General features: G+C 44.9%; 1 protein-coding gene across 1 annotated transcript in view; it reads left to right on the top strand.

Annotated features, from left to right (window-relative positions):
• Positions 1 to 391: 391 nt before the first annotated feature.
• The window catches only part of PCGF6 (polycomb group ring finger 6), a 53,589-nt gene continuing 31,581 nt past the window's right edge, over positions 392 to 22,399 (top strand). The window contains exons 1-7 of the mRNA XM_045024899.1: positions 392 to 893; positions 5,920 to 6,019; positions 7,394 to 7,490; positions 8,196 to 8,251; positions 12,489 to 12,548; positions 14,441 to 14,549; positions 20,210 to 20,237. Of these exons, the coding sequence (XP_044880834.1) occupies positions 621 to 893; positions 5,920 to 6,019; positions 7,394 to 7,490; positions 8,196 to 8,251; positions 12,489 to 12,548; positions 14,441 to 14,549; positions 20,210 to 20,237 (723 nt within the window). The 5' untranslated portion in view covers positions 392 to 620. The remainder of the gene's footprint in view (positions 894 to 5,919; positions 6,020 to 7,393; positions 7,491 to 8,195; positions 8,252 to 12,488; positions 12,549 to 14,440; positions 14,550 to 20,209; positions 20,238 to 22,399) is intronic.

A 22,399-nucleotide genomic window follows, 5' to 3' on the forward strand; every position in this document is an offset into this window, starting at 1 on the left:
TGCATTTTGTCTCCTCCCACTCCCATTTCTTTCATCTGTCACCATTATTGCTTGCACTATGTGTTAAGACAGGGCAGTGTCTGTCCCTATACTGGTGCTGTCCTTGGCTTTTAGACTGCCATCCCAAATCTCTCCCTTTTAGTACATCTCACAGACCTGAAGAGCTCTGTGTATACATGAAATCTTGTCTCTTTCACTAACAGCATTGGTCCAATGAAAGCTATTACCTCCCTGACCTTGTCTCTATTAATTTTAAGGGTGGTTAGTAAAATGCTCTCTGGAATGAAGGATTTTGTGACCCGTCTGTTTCCAGGGGATATTTAATGCCCTTTAAGACCCTCTTCGTAGCTTGACATTTAATTCTTGGCTAATGAAAGGTGGGTAGGCAGAAAGAGCGAAGCAATTTTTAAAACTACATTTCCCAGCATCCCTTGAGGGTTCATTGCGCATGTGCGCAGTCGCAATCTCATCGAGGCGGAGTACACTACAATTCCCCGCGTGCTTCATCACGGTTAGCACGCATGCGCACTGCCTCACTATGCGTCTCGGCGGTACGGCGCGCGAAGAAAAGAGGTTGAAAACTACATTTCCCATCGTCCCTTCTGGCGCCCCTCCCCGCCATGGACATGGAGGTGGATGTAGGCTCTGTGATCTCGGGCCTGTCCGGCGGGGATGGGGCAGGCCTGGGGCCCGGCGAGGAGGAGCTGGAGGTCGGGGGCGCCCCTGGCTGCTCTGGGGCCGGCTCCCTCCAGTTCGATTTCGAGAGGAGCCGCTCTGAATCCAGCGGGGAGGAAGAGGAGGAGGAGCTGGAGGAAGAGGAGCTGGAGGGGGGTCCCGGGGCCCGCTTTGGGACCTGCCAAGAGGCGGAGCTGGACTCGGACGCTGAGCGTGAGGTAAAGGGTGGGGCCACCGAACACCAAGGCAGGGGCTGGGCAGAGCGGGCGGTGGAGTGTGGTCCAGTCGCGCCTCGAGACGAGGCCCACGTGACCACCCACCTCACCCAATAGAGACAACCGCTCCCAGCATGCACCACTCTGCCTGAAGAGCGCTCCCCCCCTCCCCCCCGCTTCATGAGGGGATAGTTCCCAGCATGCACCACTCTGCCTGGAGAGCGGTTCCCCCCCCCCCCCGCTTCATGAGGGGATAGTTCCCAGCATGCACCACTCTGCCTGAAGAGCAGCTCCCCCCGCTTCATGAGGGGATAGTTCCCAGCATGCACCACTCTGCCTGAAGAGCAGGCCCCCCCCCCCGCTTCGTGAGGGGATAGTTCCCAGCATGCACCACTCTGCCTGGAGAGCGGGGCCCCCACTTCATGAGGGGATAGTTCCCAGCATGCACCACTCTGCCTGGAGAGCGGGGCCCCTGCTTCATGAGGGGATAGTTCCCAGCATGCCCCACTTCATGAGGGGATAGTTCCCAGCATGCACCACTCTGCCTGGAGAGCAGGGCCCCTGCTTCATGAGGGGATAGTTCCCAGCATGCACCACTCTGTCTGGAGAGCGGGGGGCCCCCGCTTCATGAGGGGATAGTTCTCAGCATGCACCACTTAGCCTGGAGAGCAGGGGAGGTGCTTCCCGCTTCATGAGGTGATACTTCCAGCATGCATTGCTCTGTGTGGAGAGAAGGGGAGGTGCCCCCACTTCATGAGAAGGTAGTTCCCAGCATGCACAACTCTGTCTGGAGAGCAGGGGGGCTGTCCCATACCATGGCCATCCCTAGCTATTCTGGGGCCCCACAAGCCCCCCAGGCCTCTGCAGGAGTGAGGGGGGCTGGCTTGGGGGACAGGGGGGAGCCACCCCCTAGCACTCACTGGTGGCGTCCCTGCACTTCCCGCGCTGGTGAGTGCAGGCCCAGCCCTGCTGCATCCTCATGGGTAGGAAAAGGCGAGGCAGGGGCGGAGCAGGGTGGGGGCTTTGGGGAAGGGGTGGAGTGGGGGCAGAGCAGGGGGCCTGGGGAAGGGGTGGAGTGGGGGCTGGAGCAGTACGCAGCTGCGCAGAGCACCAGGAAATTTGGTGCCCCACGTTTCCTGGTGCCCTACGCAGCTGCATACTTTGCGTATGGGTAAGAACCGCCCTGTCCCCTACTTTAGGAGGGGATAGTTCCCAGCATGCACTGCTGTGCCTGGAGCACAGAGGAGGTGCTCCCCATTTCATGAGGCGGTAGCTCCCAGCATGCACTACTCTGTCTGAAGCACAGAGGAGGTGCTCCCTGCTTCATGAGGCAATAGCACCCAACATGCACCTCTCTGCCTTAAACCACAGGAGAGGTGCAGACAGTATCAAATAAGAGCAGCTCCTGGCAGGCTCTGCTCCAGCTCAAGCCAAGCAAGAAGTGGTCTGGCTCCCAAGAGGGAGGGGATGACATCACTCTCTGATTGGCCTGTTCTGTTCATTTTCTCTAAAGCATCTATTGGAAAACAAGATACTGGGCTAGATGGACCATTGGGCTGGCCAAGTATGGCTATTCTTATGTTCTTATGGCCTGGATCTCAGAAACACCCGCTCTTCAGCTTGAGCCAGGCGGGAGGAGTGGCCTAGTTCCTGATAGACTTCACTCTCCGGCTTGAGCCAGGCACGTGGTGCAGCCTCTGTACTCCTGGGGGAATTCTGCACCACTGTGCATGTGCAGAATTTATGCCCCCGCATATTTATTTGCTTCCCTGCAGAAAAATGACTTTCTGATGGGAAAGGAAAGGGAAGTCACAAGAGCAGTCATGCGACCGTCCGCTGCAGTATGTTTTGGGAGCCCAGGGCAACCAGCAGAGAGGCAAATCACTGTGGGGCAGGAGGCAGAACTGGGGAAGACCTGGCTGGTGGCTCCTACCCTGTGCTGGGCTTAGCTGCTAGTCCGGGCTGAGCTGGGGGGGACGGGACCATCTCTTCCCCTGCACGGCATCTAGGGCCGAGTCAGACCCATCCCCAGATTTCTCCCCCGGCTGCAGGAAGCTCTGCAAACTCTCTCCTGCCCCCCCCCCCACCTGCTTTAGGGGGAAGGATCCATGTACAGGGAGCTGCTCCCCCATCCACCCAGCCCCCGTGCATCCAGACCCCCTCATAACCAAACCCTCCTGCCGAGCCTCACTCCCCACATTCAGAATTCCCCCAATGAGCCCCACCCCCCCTTCACCTGGACCACTCCGACCACCCACATCCTCACCCCACCAATCCCCAACCAGTTGCAACTGGATCCCCACCCTACTGAGCACCACGTCCCAGCAGCTGGACCCCCCACGGAGCCCCCCTGACCACCCGCCAAGCTCTATTTCCCCCCACACTCCTGCTGAGCCTCAACCACCTTCACCTGGACCCCCCTGCAGAGTCCCATTACCATGGCACCCAAAACCCTCCAACAAGCCCCTGTGCATCCAGATCCCCTCCGCATATGGATACCCCACTGATCTGCCTGCATCCAGATTGCCCAACACAGAACCCCCTCAACCCACACCTAGATCCCTCCACACTAAGCCCCTCCACACTTGGATCCTGCCTTGCTGAGTCCATCTGGTGCACCTGGCATGGAGGGGCAGGGCCCATGGGTGTTTCTGGGGCAGGCCCTGTCCTTGCAGTGTGTCAGGGTTGGGTGCAGCCTCACCACTGAGTCTGGGGGAAGGGTGGGGAGAGCTGCATAGTGATCTCCCACCTCTGTGCAGCTAGTGTCCTGTGCTCCCCAATGCCATGCTGGAGCCTCCACATTTATATGACAAATACAGTTTGCAGAATTCTGCAGAATTTTAAAATATTGTGCACATAATTTTAATTTTGGGGGGCAGAATTTTTAATTTTTTGGCGCAGAATTTTTAATTTTTGGCACAGATTGCTGTCAGGAGTAAGCCTATGTTGACAACAGTTCCCAACATGTAATATTTTATGTCCATCAAAGCCCTCGTGCAGAGAGACTGCCCAGGTGAGACTAGAACTCTCATTGTCCAGCATGGCTTGGCTATTTGGATCAAGATAGAACTTAGCATGCTTAAAGTGAGGGGAAACAGGTGGATGTCAGGAAGCTGGGAAGGGGTGAGGTTGCAATAGTTAAGCTAAGATACAATGCCCTGGATGAGAGATTTAGTAATGTATACAGAGAGAATAAGCAGAGGTGAGCTTTTGGAATAGCCTTGATGTGTGCGGTTAGAGAGAAGGCAGTTCTGGATGATAACCAAGTTTTGAGTGACCAAGAGGATGATGGCATTGTCAGCCATGACAAAGGAGGATGGAGCTGGCATGGGAATCAATGATCATGTAAGTCTCTGGCCTGTGTTATATGGGAAGTCAGACTTTGGGCTGGTCTACACTAGGGCGGGGGATCGATCTAAAATATGTAACTTCAGCTACGCTATTCATGTAGCTGAAGTCGAAGTTCGACTTACCTGGCCGTCCTCACGGCGGTGAGTCAACTGCCGCAGCTCCCCCGTCAATGCTGCTTACTCCTCCTGCTGAGGTGGAGTACAGGCATCGATTCACGGATCGATTTATCACATCTAGATGAGACACGATAAATTGATCTCCGATAGATCGATTACTACCCGCTGATGCGGAGGGTAGTATAGACGTACCCTAGATGATCACAGCGGTCCCTTCTGGCTTTGGAATCGATGAGTGAAGAATTAATGCTATTTGACAAGGAAGATGGCAGAAGTGAAGGAGGGTAGAATGATGTTGTAGTGAAGGAAGTCTGAGTGACCATGAGCTTTTCTTAAGAGACTCTCAGAGCCTGGGAATAAAACCAGAGAAAGCAGATATTGGGGGTATCCAAAGGTTGGTGAGATGGAGTGAATCAGGATGGTGGAGAGTGCAGAAGGAATGGAGACAATGAACATCTTCATGAAAGAGAGGGAGAAAAGGGCAGAAAGTGGGTATAAGGTTGAAAGTGTTTGAAAAGTTGTGGATAATGGTGGGTCAGAGGTCACACAACAACTGGGTGCGGGCAAGGGGGCAGGTGAATGATGATGCAGGAGACTTGGACTAGATTGGAGGAGTACACCTTAAATTATGAAGTGCACTCTTGAAAAGTCTGAATTTCAGGATGGACACCTTACCAGTCCTATCAAGGAAAGGTATTTTGGCCCAGAGTAACAGATTTCTGTCAGAAAAGAGCTGGTGGATTTGTTCCTCCCTGGCAAATGTGCTTTTTTTAGTCAAAATCCAGTGCAGTATAATTGCAGTCCCGGCCTTAATATGCGTTTATATGAACCTAAATACATGTTGAAGCAAAAGGCTTCACTGTCTCAGATTCAACTTGATTTAGTTGGGGATTGGTCCTGCTTTGAGTAGGGGGTTGGGCTAGATACCTCCTGAGGTTCCTTCCAACCCTGATATTCTATGATTGAGGACTGAGGGCCATTACACAGTCTATTGCACACTCCTCAGATAAAGATTTTAGCTTGCTACCAACCTATACTTCATTAATACTGGTGAAGTGCCATATTCTCTGAGTTGTCCAGTACACCTGAAGAAGCTGTTTATAATTTGCATTTTAGAAGTGATTTGTGAAATACATTGAATTGCTGTGTTTGCAGAAAGGTCAATTCAGAAAAATAGATGGGAACCTTTAGGAAGGAGCGGCATTTGAAGTATTATTGCTGCTCAGGGCCATCCAGTGTAGATCCAGGTGCTGCATATTGACAGGTATCAGAGGGGTAACCGTGTTAGTCTGGATCTGTAAAAGCAGCAGAGAGTCTTGTGGCACCTTATAGACTAACAGACGTTTTGGAGCATGAGCTTTCGTGGGTGAATACCCACTTCGTCGGATGCATGCAAAACGTCTGTTAGTCTATAAGGTGCCACAAGACTCTTTGCTGCTTTTGCATATTGACACAAATCTTACCATTCTTAATGTGGCTTGAGGTTGTGAGACTTCAGAAGCTGGAGTGAGAAATCTATTGCTTTAACCTGTGTTCTCAAACAATTTCAATTGTATTCATAGCGCATGATAAACCTGTCTGAGTTGACGCCTTACATCTTGTGTTCCATCTGCAAAGGTTATTTTATAGATGCCACGACCATTACAGAGTGTCTTCATACATGTAAGTATCCGTGTTAGACTTTTTAAGAATTTAGTTTCAAATTTAGAGCGAGATCAGCTACCAAAACATCATGAGTGACATTTTCATGTCCTCACAAATGGGAATTGCCTGTCTAAAATGACTGTATTTACTGCTTATTCCTTACTCTGGGCTGAGGGCTCTTGAGTATTTCTGGGAGATCAACAGAAAGTTTTTGTCTATAGCAGGCCCAGAAATGCCTGTTCAAGAATCCTGTATTTTCTGTCAGGATGGGCCAGAAGCTGTGGTTTATTTAAATAGGTCTAGCATGGTTGAGGATCACACTTTATAATGTTCCAAACAGCCTTTCCTCAACCAAACATGCTACTAGAGAGATTCAACTGATCTCACTGGGGAATAGAGACATCCTTTTCTCAGCCAACTTCTGTTGCTGACAGAGGCTCCATAAAAGCAGAGAAATCAGCTTATAAAATAATAGGCCAAAACTATTAGTAATTCACCACTAACTTGTAGCAGCCAATGAGGTTACTCGCTGTTTGAAATACAAGGGAAAGCTGTACAATGCCTTGAAAAGAAGAATGGGTTAGGGCAGTGTCCCCTCTAATTTTTCCCAAGCATGTGCGGAATGAATTTTGTTATGTGCACCAATATGGAGGTAATGGGGGGGGGGTGAGGTTTTTGGTGGCGGGGGAGGGATGAGGGGTTCAGGGTTGGGATGCAGGGAGTGAGCTAGGGGTGCAGGCTCTGAGGTGGGGCTGTGGATAAGGGGTTTGGGGTGCAGGCTGCCCAGGGGCTACAGCATGGAGAGAGGACTCTCCCCAGCTCTCTTTTCCTGCAGCAGCACCTGGGCTTGGGGGTGGGGAAGAGGCACCTCTTCCCCAGCCACAGCAGGTCTGTGCCAGGGTAGGTTGGGGACCAGGAGAGGAGCGCCTCTTCCCCGTCCAGGGCAGGTACATGTTGCGGCCGGGGGAGGGGTGCCTCACCCCCGGCAAGTCCGGGGTAGGTCAGTGTTGGGGCAGGGGGGAGGGGCGCCTGGCCACGGCAGGTCCGTGCTGGGACTGGCAGGGAGAGGCATCTCTCCCCGCCGTAGCCCTGAGCCCCTGCGCAGAGCTTAATAGGCAGCTGTGCGGCCACACATCTTAGAGAGAATTTAGGATTAAAAATGTAGGTTAAAAATTCACATCAAACTGATGCTGAGTTTAAATTCACTCTGATGTTAATGTCGCCAACATGTGAAAAGTTTACATAAAAATTAAATTGACTTAATTTTGCTTAATTTATTTGCATATACTTGCTGTTGTCTGAGCACTGTCTCAAGCTAATTACTCCTCTTGCATTATCTTCAGTAAACATTTGCTACAATATAATGGGCTTTTCCATTTTTTTTCTGTACAGTCTGTAAAAGCTGCATAGTAAGACATTTTTACTACAGTAACAGATGTCCAAAATGCAACATTGTTGTACATCAGACACAACCTCTTTATAATATCAGGTAATAAGAGTATCTCAATTGTTGGTATTATTTTAGTTTATTATTTTACTGTTAAAGAAACACAGGTTTAAAACATTTTTATTTACCTGTAATATTTAGATTTTTGTGTTTGTTTAGAGTGACCTGTAATCTTTGATTATTGCAGCTGAAAGAACAGTTTAAAAGCTAATTCACTGTGTGCCATATACACTTTTTGTTTATCTACGTTGTATTAGTTTTGTCTCTAGTCACTTTTATTTTCTGGTTCTTGGTCACTAGCAAAATGCTACTAGTGATGTTGAATCCAAACCTTGAAACTTAATCTTCTGTTTGGCTTTGTATAATTTTAACAAAACTTATATTGCAAGTCTAAGATACTTGAGAATAGCTTTGAAAATATACTGCAGATTTCTTCTTCCTTCTCTGAAGATGGATTTTCAGCTTAAGTGGTTTGTTTTCCTGAGGTGCTATAGCCAGGAGCTGAAGGCAGACAAGAGTTTGGTGCTCTATCTGTCATTTTCCTGTTGGTGTGTACTGTGTTCAGCAATATATTTAGCTCCTCTACAAAAATGTTGTTATTAATCTAAGTGTTTTTATATTGCACCCAAAAGATGTCCATATCTGTTACAATAAGTTTTTTTAATTTATTAAATATTCAGTAGCTTATTGTGCGAATGTGTCCTGCCTAACTAAGGATCATTCCCCCTCTTTTTTTCTTCTTGTTAGATTGGATCGACAGTTACAAGACATAGTGTATAAATTGGTTGTCAATCTGGAGGAGAGTAAGTCTGTTTTCACTTCATTACCATCCTGGTGTCCTAATAAATAGGAAGGACTTAAATGGACAGGCTGGTAGCCATTTCAATTCAGAACACTGTATTTCCGCATTTCAGCTCCTGAAAATGGTCAAACTTAAATGTTTTTTGTAAAAACTAGTTTTGCGTTGTCCATAAATCCTACTATTCACACAGACTGGTGTTTATCAGGCTGCTAAGATGCTATTACACATAGTCCATGAACACAATCAAACTTCTGTCCACTGACATGATGTAGGCCACCCACTATAGTCACTATGATGGTGACAGTAATGACTAGGAGGGTGGTGAAGCACTGCAATGGGTTACCTAGGCAGGTGGTGGAATCTCCATCCTTAGAGATTTTTAAGGCCCGGCTTGACAAAGCCCTGGCTGGGATGATTTAGTTGGGGTTGGTCCTGCTTTGAGCAGGGAGTTGGACTAGATGACTTCCTGAAGTCCCCTCCAACCCTAATCTTCTATGATTCTATGACTCCATAATTAAGCTTGTATTGAGATTTGTAAAATCCTTGTATACCAGTTTAAGTAATTGCATTTAATTTCCAGGCTTTCCACACAAAACTTTGCACACTAACTCTCCAGGGGACAATTGAATGTTCCATAATATCTTTTTCCTCATGGGTTTATTAACATTGGCAGAGGACAAATACAAAAATGCTCCCTCTTTTGAAATGTGGACTGCACAGTAATTTGTATGTGGATTTTTGTATTTGTTTTTGTTTTGCTCCCTATATCTAAAGAACCACAGTTGCCACAAACTCCAGACATCATGCACACACCTGCACATTTTTAAATATAACAAACTAATTCCCCTAATTCATCATAATCTCATTTAGTTCCACCAAGAGTAGCTCCTGAAACAGCCTGGTTCTGTAAATTACTTCAATTTTCTAATGCTGTGAAGTCCCCTTTCCTGACTTACCAGATCAGCTCCAGGCCCCCTCCCCACTCTCCTTGATCCTGTGGAGCCAGTGAACAGTTTGGGCAGCAGGGAGCATGGGAAATGAGCAGGAGTGTGAGTAAGGAGAGTGGCTTAGGTTCCTGAGTGCACAAAGCATCACTTCAGGTGCTGTTTAGTCATATAGAAAACAGGTGTCATGATCTTGGAGTAGCTGTACCACTGACCCCTGTGTGGTCTACTCTTACGTTTCAGGCCTCTAACTGTCACCTCTCTCTGGTTAGGGACTCACCTCCTTCTCACCAGGTGTTTAGCTGGCAACCCCCATTGCACTTCATTGTGTTTATCTCGGCAGGTCTGACTAGGAGTCCAGACCCTGCTCTTTGCCGTCTCTCCAACGCCAAGGACCAGTATGTGCTCGAGTTACCAGTAGCCAAACAGCTCTCTTAAAACAGAATACATTTATTTATGGACAAAAACATACTGAGAAAACATACAATAAGGTCTAAACACATACTAAATGTACCAGAAGTTGCTAGTCTCCCCCGTGGGGGAGTCTGGCAGGTCAGTGTTGTTCCAACCCTTTAACAGGATTGGGTCCCTCTTTGGACAAAAGATCAGGTTTGTTTGATGAATCGAAAGAAAGGCCCCTCAGTCAGTTCAAGCTGCCCTTTCTCTGCATCTCTTGAAGCTGGTCTGAACCAGTATATCTAACACACGCACTCTGGGGTGGTATTTCTCTGGAGCTCTTTACAGTCCCAAAAATGGCAGTCATCACCCCCTGCTGTTCTTAGTTTCTGGAGGAGTTGCGGTAACTTTGTCCATGGAGTAGAATACAGTCCCTAGCTCACAATGATACACAGAACCTTCGTAATGTTAGTACAGTAGTCTTTAAAGATACTGTATGTGGTTGCAATATCTCACACTGAGGGCTTGTCTACTCTACAAAATTAAGTTGACTGGAGTTAAGTTGACGTACAGCCTCCACGGTAATTAAAGCAGTTGTTCATGTCCATACTTGCGCCTTCTATCAGCAGTGCGTGTCCAGCAACTGAAGTGGGGCTTTGTGGAACACTGACATCTGGAGCTCGGCAGCCCTGGGACTGGCAGCTTCAGCTGTAAGCACGGGTCTCACAGCTGGTCTCCCCAGCTGTTAGGCGGGTGCCAGGATCAGAGCTGGGCCCCCCTCCGCCCAACAGCTGAGCTTCCAGGTGCCGGATTCACAGCTCTGAGTCTGCCTCCCACCCCCTTGCTGACAGCCCCAGCTGTGAGCCTGCACTGGGCTCAACTTCACAGCAGGGAGCCTACCAGGAGTGAAATTGACATTCTTGTCAGTTTCACTGCTGCTATTATTTCACATTTTGGCTCCAATTGTCAGCCTGCAGGGAGCTCAGAGCTGAAGCCCCCTACCCCTACCCTGGAGCTGTCAGCCCCAGCTGTCAGCTGGAGCCAGAGAGAAAATGTGAAATAATAGCAGCTGTGAAACTGACAAGAATGTCAATTTGATTCCTGGTAGGCTCCCTGCCGTGAAATTGCACCCCCTGCAGCTCAGCAGCCCTAGCCCTGGGAGGAAGGGGAGGAGCGTCCGCTGTGAGCCCTGCTGCTGCGGGAGAGAGCTTGAGCTTGGGTGGCAGTTCTCCCCACCACCAAATCCTCACCAGCAGGTGGCAGCAAGGCTCTGGACTGTCAGTGCTGGGATGGGGAGAGGCTCACAGCTCTGAGCCCATGCCCTGGGCTGTCAGTGCCGGGTGGGGTGGGCAAGGCTCCAGCTGTCAGCCCCCTTGGGGCTCATAGTCAGCAGCTATTGTAAATAATGCAGTGTCTACACAGACACTGCACTGCCTATCTACATCGACATAAGCTCTGTGCCTCTAGTGAAGGTGGAATTATGATGTCAGTGTAGCAGGCCACTTAAACAGCATTGTAGTGTAGACACTGACATAATTAGGTCGATGTAAGCTGCCTTATGTCAACCTAACTCTGTAGTGTATACCAAGCCTAACCCCCTTCTCACCTCATACCACCTGCCCGGCTTTGCTTTCCCCCATTCATCTGAGTGCTGTTGTGAGGAACTGGATGTGTGTATTTTGGTTGGTCATGTTAGAACTGAAAGGGTATGTGCTGAAGGGTCTGTGAGTGTATTTGGTTGTTATGATGTTTGGGGGTGGTGAAGCATGTGGTTGAGGCTGGTGTGGATATGAATGGTGGATTAGCTGGTGATTCATAGAGTGCAGTGCGGATACACATTTATATCTGCGGATGTAAATCAGTGTCTGTGGAGCAGCAGGGCTCTACCAGGAACCACAGCAGCGAAAAGAGCAACACATGGGGCTGCCACTCCCAGCAGCCATTGCTCACGCTGGCAGCTCCTCCAGCATGGCTGTACCGCTCCCAGCCCACCCCTGCCCGGACAGGAGACGCAGACCACTGCATGGAAGGAACTCCTGTCTGGGAGCATGCAAGCTGCTTGAACACACAAGCGCGACCAGGGACAACTGTTGGTGAGCTTGATGTCCTCCCCAGTGGGCAGGGCTGGGAGCGGGGCTGCGAGTGGTACAGCCATGCCGGAGGAGCTGCTGGCGCGAGGTGCTGCCTCTTGGAAGCAATGGCCTGTCGTGCTGCTCAGTTTGCCACTGTGGTTCCCAGTAGAGCCCTGCTGGTCCACAGATATAAATTTGTATCCGCGCAAGGCTCTAGTGATTTATTGGCTGTTCAGTGAATACCTTAACGAGGAATTCAGTTGAGCAATCTTAGCTATAAGCCAACAAAGATGTTGGTGTGGTGGTAATATAATAATTTTCAGGCATTGTCTGAATAAATGCATGTGATCGTTTGCCATCTGGGTTATCTCTCTGGAATGCTTTGAACACTAGTACGCATCATGGATGATCATCTACATCAGCTTGAAGCGCCATTAAAACATGAGCTCTTTTTGCATATCTACAATAACAAACGTCCCAAAAACTTTTCAAAGCTGTTGGAGTAAAGTAACTGTTTCTCAGGTATGATTAAGATAAGGAATGGTATGCAGCATTTGTATTCTGTGGCAATTTTCCAAGTCCTGGTTATATTCATTAATAGACTCTACAGTACTCAATTGTTGCACATAATCTAATATAATTTGTCTCTAATATGAAACACTAAGGGGGCTGCTGTCTCACAGATGTCTGGGAAGCCCCTATTAATGATGATTGGAATTGTTCCAGTAAATTCTTTAAGCGGTTATTGGAAACTAGACTGCCAGGTATTATATTTGCCACAGGTAACAAAGCCCAGCTTACTGTGTATTTTGTATTTTTTTTTCAGGAGAGAAAAAGCAGATGCATGATTTCTATAAAGAAAGAGGTTTAGAAGTACCCAAACCTGGTGAGCTTATAATTACTTTACTTTGGGGGAATAAGTGCAGTATTACAAAAAGATAAAATTTTAAATATTTCCTAATACTAGTCTTTCTTTTTGTAATAGTGGTTCACTACTGGAAGAAATACCACAGTGATCTGAATTCTCAGTTTCAAGTTACTGAGATTTATTTGGAATTGTTCTGGTTTTGTGTGTGCATGTAAAAGATATGTCATGACCTTTTAGATATTTAATAAAAACTAGGGATGGGTCTTACAGTGTGAAAATGCAACAAATAACTTCCAGTACTACATAGTTCAGAAATGCACGGTATTTTATCTGTGACATTTGCTACTCACTTGAATAATCTTCAGTCATTTACCAGTCAAGTACTTTTAGCTTTCTCTGCTCATTTCTCTGTACATAAAATGGAGATTATAGTGCTTCTCTACCTTCCTAGGGTATTATGAAGCTCAATGAACTAATCAGAGACCCATCTAATGAAAAGAAAGGGTAAAAGTACTAAGTGTCTTTTCTGATACACTTCTACCCCGATATAACGTGACCCGATGTAACATGAATTCGGATATAACAGGGTAAAGCAGTGCTCCGGGCGGGTGGGGCTGCGCACTCCGGCGGATCAAAACAAGTTCGATATAACGCGGTTTCACCTATAACACGGTAAGATTTTTTTGTCTCCCGAGGACAGCATTATATCGGGGTAGAGGTGTGCATTATTATTTTGTGAAGATTTTAAAACAGATGTATAGAACACCCAGAAGATCATGATATGCTAGGATCTCTCCAACACAGCTTCTTCAAAAGAAAATTGTCCCTCACTAATCTATTGGAATTCTTTGACTATTTCAATAAAATAGTATGCGTAAGAACTGGTAGGCATAATTTATTTGGATTTGCAAAAGGCCTTTGACAGAGTGTCCTTCACAAGAAGCTACTAAAGAAAATAATTAGTCATGATATGAGAGACAAAGTGCTGTTCTGTCTCAGACACTGGTTAAGATAAAGAAAGCAGAGGAGAAACAAATAGATGGTCGATTTTCATAATGGCAATATGAATAACCAAGGGTATCCAGAGTTGTTATAGTAAATATTAAAGAGCTTTGAAAGAGAGAGAAATCCTCTGTTCTGAGGCATAAGCCAAACTCCATCTACTGGGGTTTAGGAGGAAACTTTTTTGTGGGCATGATAGTCTATAATTGCCCACTACAAGGTTTCTTCCTTTTAAGTAGCTGGTTCTGGCCTTTATTTGAGATAGGATATTGGACAAGATAGATCATTGGTCTGATCCATTAAGGTAATTCCTATGAGAATGAACATAACTGAAAACATCTGAACAAACATACATTATCTTCTGTGCTTCAGGATTTCCGTATCAACCCCACCTCTGTGTGTTTTCAGGGTTTTAAACTCCTTGAGGTAAGGGTTGTGTGCTGTGCAGCAATAAGCACATTGTCGGCACTCAACAAATAACCTAAATTGTTGTTGGATTTCAGCCTGTCCCATTGCACAATGCATATTTTGTCTAGAACAAGGGAAGATGTATGTGTGGTGTGCGTTTTTGTCTCATTAAGCATTAATTAAGGTAAGACATAACTTAAATGATAAGATAATTAAATTATTATACAAGATCTTTAAAGATGCTGTTAGAAGTTGAAAGATACTTGTGTAAATGACTTATGTCCCATTGTGACATAAACTACTGTTCAGAGAGACGGTATGCTGTATGGTAGGAAAATACCATTATTGGCACTCATACAAAATATGTAGTTTTTAGGACCTGAGTTAATGAAAGTCATGATTGAGCTGTGTGGTTATTTATGAATCATTGTTTGGCTTGTATATCACGTACAGTGCACTTCAGCAGCTGATATATTTTTTCGTCACTTTGATTTCTTTAGCTGTCCCGCAGCCAGTCCCTGTGAGCAGAGGAAGACCTCGGAAAGTCTTGGGATCAGTGTTTCGAATCCCACCAGAACTTGACATCTCACTGCTTTTGGAGTTCATTGGGTGAGTCAAACAAAGACCTGCAGCAGCTTGTGTAAAACTGTAAGAAAGAGTGTGTGAAATGTGAGCATCAGACTTAGACTTTGGAATAACTATAATGAGGGCTTTTTTTTTTATTTTAAAGTATCCGTCTAGTGGTGATGGGGTCACCAGGGTGCAACCTGGACTGTGGGATTGCTGAGCCCTCTGTTCCACCCACCTGGGTTGCTGCTTGCACTGTGATGCAGATGTCAAGCTACAAACCTCTGATAGGCACTGCACATACACAGGCAGGAACACGCCCAACTGTGTTACATGAATGATCTCCCAGCCACTCACTGAACTATCAGTTTGGAGGCTCCAGCCAGTTCTCCCTAGCTCCCCAGTCTTGTACATCAGAACTCATAGAGTCATAGACTGTATCGTCTTGCACTGGTCCGAAGCCTGACCAGTGTAAATTTGTTACTTAGTTCTTCGCTTCTTCATAGGACAGTGGACATGCACCAGCCTTTGTAACCTAAGCTGAGATTTCCCAAGCACTTTTGACAAACTCACTGGTAAGGCTAAAACAAGTGAGTTACCCCACCAAGTCTCCGTTATTCCAATCACATCATAGTTCCTTGATTGTCCCAGACTTGCAATTCTTCCTGCTTGTTTCCTGGGTTTCTTGCGTTCGTGTACAGGCACCTAAGATAACTAGCCGATTGCCCTCCTTTCTCAGTATGAATCAGGAGGCCTCCCACGTTGCACCCTCCTCCCGGTATCCCACTTCCTCCCTTACCTCAGGGCTTAGGTCTCCATCCTCCGGCAAACCCAGTTTAAAGCCCTCCTCATTAGGTTAGCCAGCCTGCCTGCGAAGATACTCTTCCCTCTCTTGGTTAGGTGGATCCCATCTCTTTCTAGCAATCCTTCTTCCTGGAACAACATCCCACGGTTTAAGAATCCAAAGCCCTCTCTCTGACACCACTTGCATAACCATGCATTTACCTCCACAATTCGATGGTCCCTACCTGGGCCTTTTCCTTCAGCAGGGAGGATGGAGGAGAACACGGCTTGTGCCTCAAACTCCTTGATCCTTCTTCCCAGAGCCATGTAGTTTTCAGTGACCTGCTCAAGATCATTCTTGGCAATATCCTTGGTGCCCACGTGGAGAAGTAGGAAGGGGTAGTGGTTCGAGGGCTTGATCAGTCTTAGCAGACACTCCATCACGTCCTAAATTCTAGCTCCAGGCAAGCAGCACACTTCTCGAGTTTCTGAGTCTGGGCGGCAGATGGATGACTCCGTCCCACTTAGGGGGATGACTCCGTTCTCAACCACCACCACCACCACTCTCCTGCTGTCAGCAAATATCCAGCAATCCCACTGGCAAAGTCTCATATCCCCCTCTAGTGCTGGCCCATGTAGAGGATGACAATTTACTAGTGCTGTCTGGTACTCCATTAGCTCATGTGGCTGAGGATTGTGCAGTCATTCCAAAGGTTCTCACCTGCTGATGAACCATATGGGTGTCAGTATGATGGGATTTCTTTTATTTAATTTTAAGTCTAGGAAATTGAACACGCAAAACTACGTTAAAAAGACATTATTACAGTTGCAAAGTCAAGCACTGAAAAATTAAGAAATGCCAGAATTAAGGTTGCCTGTGTAATCTTAATTTGCCCCCACCCCCCCCACCCCAACACCTCCTGTTCTTCTGCATTTTGTATTTAATTATGTAATCACATAATATTTCCACAGGACCCCTGCATCATTCAACACACAGGATAGACCATGCTTTAGGAATTAATTAGGGGTATGTAGTGAAATAAGCACATCTGTAGGACCCCTTGCCTCCTTTGTTGCAGAAGTTGAAAGGTGTATGGTGAATGAGATGGGATTTCAGGAAAAGACAGGATGGCATCCTGGTTAAGGCAATTGAATACTGCCCTGGTAAATTGGATTCTATCCCTATCTCTACCAAAGACTTTCTCTGTGAGGCTGCACAAGTCACTTAAAAACATCTGTTCACAGGTGGTCACTAGTTATTTGTTCCTTTTTTTTCTGGATGCCTGACTCAAGACCCAGGAGTCTGATTTGCAGAAGTGCTGAGCAGTCACAATGGGAGCTGTGTTTTGAACATCTAAAGTACCATAATATGCAATCAAGTCTTCAGTGTCTCAAATTGGGCACCCAAAATTTGTGGGTACATTTGATCTTAATCTCTGTGCCTCAGTTCCCCATCTGTAAAATGGGGCTAATGACCCTTCATCTCACAGGAGCGTTCTGAAAATAAATTAATGTTTGTGAAGCATTTGGATCCCATAGTGATGAGCACCATAGAAAAGTCCATGAGGAAATTAGAAATTCTGTGTGCAGAGCAAGGTCTGAATATTTTGTAGTAAATAAAGGTTGGGGCCACATTGAACAATGAGAAAACAATATATTGAATTGACAACCTTAATTCTGGTCTCTCCTAGCTTTTGAATGATTGACTTTGCAAACTTAATAATGTTCCTTTATCTCATATTTTAACGTGCTTCTCTACCATAATCAGTGTGATATAACAATATACGTTCCACTAGCACAGTACATGCAGGTTCCCATTGACTTCAGGCCCATCCCATTGCAAGATTGGGACCTAAACTTGATAGAAAACATTGCTGTCTTATACCACAGGGTGGCAGAGACAACCTGCACAGAGTGTAAAGTGACAAATTGGGTACATTTACATTCTTTCCAGCTCAGATAGTACATTTGCAAATGTTCACCTTTCTGGATCTATAAAAATGTAATTGGTAACTTGCAACTTCTTAAAAACTGGAATACTGTTTTAGCACAAAATGTCCTTTAAAGGCAACACATCAATGCTACAATTTTTTTGAAGGAAAGATATGCTTTTGAGAACTTAAGTAATGGTTAATGATTGTATAGAAAGCTTCTTGACACTGTCTGGCCTTAACTGTAAAATAATTTGCAGTTTGGGTTAATTTTAGAAAAGTAAATCTATTTAAATTACCCCCTGTTTAACAGCAGTAACAAGGAGCTTTTTTTTTTGTAGGTGACTTTTTTTTTTTTTAACCTTTGCTCTTAGGCAGATGTTTACGAATTGCAGATGTTGTAAAAAAATGTTCTGCTTTCCTCTTCAAAACTTAACATCAGAAATAACTTGCCCAGGAAATGGAGGGAGAGATTATGAAGTCTCAGTGACTAAAGAAATCTTTAAAAGTGTTGGGTCAACCAGTCAGTGTTTTTTACATTAAAAAATTTGCTCCCAAATTACTTGTATTATGGTCTCAGAGCACATGAAATGGTTAAATATTTTCTGCAGCAGTGGAAATGGATCAGAGAGAGCCACTCCTGGAACGGAAATGCTTATCACCATCTTTTTTTTCTTCTGATAACATTATTCTTCAGTCCCTTTTAAAATCATTCTGACTGTACTCTCCTGTCCAATCTCAGACACATGTACAGATAACGAATAAAGTGAGGCATTCTGGAAGATAAAATTCTAGCCTGTGTGATTCTGTCCCCACACCTAGGAAAAGGCAGCTAATCTTTTAAAATACATTTCAGCTGCTGATTGCAATGCTGGTTTTATTCAGCTCTCTGTCTCGTGGTAGGCACATATTGGAGATGGTGATACCTAAATATAGCAATCTAAAGCTTCACTCTAACATTTGGTCTGTGTAGGCATTGCAAAGACATTTTTCTCTGTTACGTGTATGTGGTCTGTAGCAATTATAATCAATAAACATTCAATGGGCAGTGCTTGATTCTGCTTCTTCCAAGACAGACTAAAAGTGCTGCATTATTTCTCTCACACATCCTTAGCTGACACACAAATAATGAGACCCGAGGAAGCGGGCATTGTTCATGGTGAAAGCCATCCTTTTTAAGAGAATTTTTAATAGGTAAAACTCTGTTGGCTTGTTTTTCCTGTGTTGAACTGTTAGCTGGAATTCTTCTCTGCCCCACCCTCACCACCTTAAAATGTACAGTAGTGTGCTGTTGTCCAGACATAGTCCCTGAACCAGATGATCAGCTGGTGTGTTAACCAGTTTAGCTCCATTGAAGCCAGTGTAGCTCTTGATTTACACTAGCTGCGAATTTGTCTCTCTTTGGGGGAGAGGGGGTTGGCCATTTCTTTTTTGCTTTCATCCGAAGCATTTGGTATATCCTTCTTTCCTAGATAGTGTCTGCACTAATCAACATATTTGTACTACTCCTGGGGAATTCTGCGCCATTGCACATGTGCAGAATTCATGTCCTCTGCAGATTGTTTTTCTCTGCAGAATATAGATTCTGCTGGAGAGGCGCTGCAGCTACACCTTTTGCCCACCGGGGGCTGCTGTGGCACCAGAAGAGAGGGCAGCCAACCAGCACAGAGGCTATTCCTCACAGTGGGGCCAGATGAGGAGGCACAGGATGGACAGAGAGGGGCAGACGGGGCTTTTGGGGTTGTCACAGACTGGGGCTAGTGGGGGGACAGACTGGGGCATGGGTCAGGAGCTAGTGGGGTGACCGTATTGAGCCAGAGGCTGAATGGGTGGCGGGGGAGTGGATGCAGAAGGGACACATGGGGACAGGGACGGATGTGCCTGACTGAATGGGAGAGACTAAGAGTATGCCAGGGTCTGCATGAGGGAGGCTCCCTAACAATTCCTCACCCTCCCGCCCAAAAAACCCCCAAACTGTTCCATACTTCTCCCACCCACACCCAGGTTCACTGCCAGACTCCTTCACAGCAATTACGTCCCTCAGCTCCTCAGTTACCCTTGACTCCCCCAAGCCTTTGCACTGTTTTTGAGGGGTGTGGGAAATATGTTTCCGTATTGTAGTTTAAATGAATTATTACTCAAAGTTCTGTATTAATATGCCTAGTAAGGAATCTATTTGTCAAAAAATATATATCCCAAATCTTTTTTTTTGGTCTGTATTGTTAGACATACTTGCTGACAGGTATTTTGAAATAAATTATCAGAATAACTGAAACTGGCATGGTTATATTGTGGTATTTTGACAAATAAAATATGCAGAATTTTAAAATATTGTGCACAGAATTTTTAATTTTTTGGCAACAAATTTTTTATTTTATCGGTGCAGAATTCCCCTAGGAGTAATGTACTCTGAAAGGTCAATGTTTAGGCCCAGGGATCTCTCTAGAATAGTATGAGGTGCTCTATCAGTACTATTGAGCACTGTCTATTAGGAGCTTAGATACCAGTGATAAGCACAGTATAAATACCTAGACAGCGATGTTTGTAACCTTTGGAAGACATTTTTTATTTTTCTGGTTACCCATGCTATTTTTTTGTTCCAAACCACTCCTAAGAAAGTTAATGCTATATCTGATAGTTTACAGTATATATGAGATTTGAGTGTGTTATTTCTGGCTTATTTGTTTTGTTTTCACTTCAGAGTGGCAGATTTAAATATGAAAGATATAAAGGGTTTATTTGACAAGAATACAATAGAGGAGAAAAAGGACCAACTATATTAATGCGATCTATTTGTATTTCATTTATCATTAGAAATTCAATTAAAAGGAAATATCTTGGTTGTGGTTTTTTGTTTTTTAAGGGTATTTAATGCACCAAAACTGTGTGGTATGATTGTGGCTTATTGATTATAGTAACTTGAGGTTGCTAATAACCATGTTGCTTAGAGATATTATCAATTATGTTAACTTTTCTCTTGTCTTTCAGAGCTAATGAAGGCGCAGGGAATTTTAAGGTATGAATGTGGCTTGAATTTATTTTCCTATACATTTCACTTGGGAAATTTGTATAACTTTAATTTAATTTAGCTCATCCGGGTTTGCCTTGCACTAGAAGTACACCTGGACATGCAATCTGGAGTTTACCCAGTGGAGTATAAAGTGATATTGGGCTACATTGTACTTTGAAATCCATCATTGCATAATGTCACAAAGTGTGGCAAGAAGAGAGACTACAAAGGCAGGAAAATAATATTTTAGTATGGGAGAATGGAACATAATAAAACTGACTAGTCTTGCTTGTTGCTTCAGGCTCTGTCTCTGGGGGACGAGTGCCCTCGTTGTCTGTGCCTTTATTTGGAATTCTGCCCAAAGGAGTAGCCGTGCCCAGAATGTTGCAGTTTTGGGGGGTTTTGTTTTGTTTTTAAATCTCTGATTTGTTCTGGAAGAGGTAGTTTATAATGTGTGTTTGTGTACTTATCAACCAAGAGGTAGTAGTCTTGAATTCTAATGTATAACCGCAGAAGGAAGATGGAAGGCACAAAAAATACTTGTGCATAATTGCTAGGCAGCTAAATAGACTTCCTTGGTCAGTTGCTAGTTCACTCTCACCTTGATCTCTCTGTTAAAGACATTCATCTCTTCTGTAAATGGAGGTTACTGAACTGGAAAAGAAATACAGCTCTGCAGTATTGCAATGTAGAGTGAACGAAAACTTGTTCCTACTGTGCCAAATCAGTGTAGTGTCATGATGTGAAACTGGCCATCTCTTGCTGCCTTCTCCATAATTAAGGATGTGCAAAGTGTATCATTTCAGTATGTGAATAAATACCTTGGAAACAGGCTCTATTCAAGCCAAGCAATAGATAATTTAAAGTTTTATGTAGTCACATATTGCATTTTATCTTTTATGGCATCAGGATGTTAGGAATAAAAGGCTGTGGAACAGGACAGAATAGCAGATTGTAAAAGAGAAACTAAACATGGGTACGTTTAGCATTGAGATATGCAACCTTAATATTTAAGAATGGGAGCAAACAGCATTTTACTAACATATTACATATAAATTGTCTTAATTCTTTCCCATCCTTTCTCCTTTGCCTCATCTTTATTTTTAGCTGGGTTGATTCCTGTCCAGACTGCAGGCACAAATCTGAATAGGTGCAACGCGGGTGCAACTACTCACCTTTGTTAAGATTTATTAATCCTTATGATAGAGCTTAATCGCCAACTGAGAACAGGGCCCCACTGTACTGGGCACTCTACCAACACTGAAATGAGATTGTCCCTGTCCCAAAGAGCTTAGCTGAGCCTACAATTGAATTGTGAATGTAGATTTTGTGAATGAGAAAGTAATCTGCAGAGAGAAGGCTGCCTTCCTGAAAATATCTCCAGCCAAGTTGCTTTCTCTACATTGTTCTCTCCGCCTCAGGTGGTTTTTCTCCTCCTTTTTTGTCTCGTGCATTGTTTCTTTGTTTCTGCCCCTTACCTCTGTTTCACCCTCATTCTCTTTGCCTTTGACTGATCCCATCTCCCCATCAATTCTTTGCTCAGCCTTCTGGATTTGAAGAGGTGTACATGGTTTCACGATAGATGTAACATTAGCTTACACATTTAGTTTAAAGCAATTCAGCCATTTTACTGGCACAGAAAAAAATCTCCAGTACTGAAAAATGTCCACATGAGATGTATATTTGTTCCCTATAATAAAAACATTTGTAAGAGGCACTAAAAAGTCTAAAACATTAGAGGGAAATAAAAAAAGTCTACTGAGGCTGATGTGCATGCACAGTGACCACCTTCCATAAGGAGTTTTCCCTCATTTTCATACTATGTTTCTAAGCTATGCAGATGGCACCTCTTAGTTCATATAATGGCTTCAGAGAAAGCTGTTCAGATGTAGGCACTAAATAAAGATTAACTCTCACTAGAGTTAAATGCATTTTATATTATTAATACATATCAACAACATACATTACTTAGGTATTCAGAGATTATGCAAACCTGAGCTACGTCTGTCACTCAGCCTCCTGATATGTAGTTTCAGAGCCAAAGAGTATATCAGTGTCATGATTTTTCCCTTTGGGGACAGTACAGTTTGTATTTCTTTAGTATTGAAATTGGGGGTGGGAAATTAGGAGTCAAATCAAATTTGACCCTAAGGTTAGGTTTCATGAAA

This window comes from Mauremys mutica, chromosome 7, assembly GCF_020497125.1.
Source record: "Mauremys mutica isolate MM-2020 ecotype Southern chromosome 7, ASM2049712v1, whole genome shotgun sequence".
Lineage (NCBI taxonomy): Eukaryota > Metazoa > Chordata > Testudines > Geoemydidae > Mauremys > Mauremys mutica.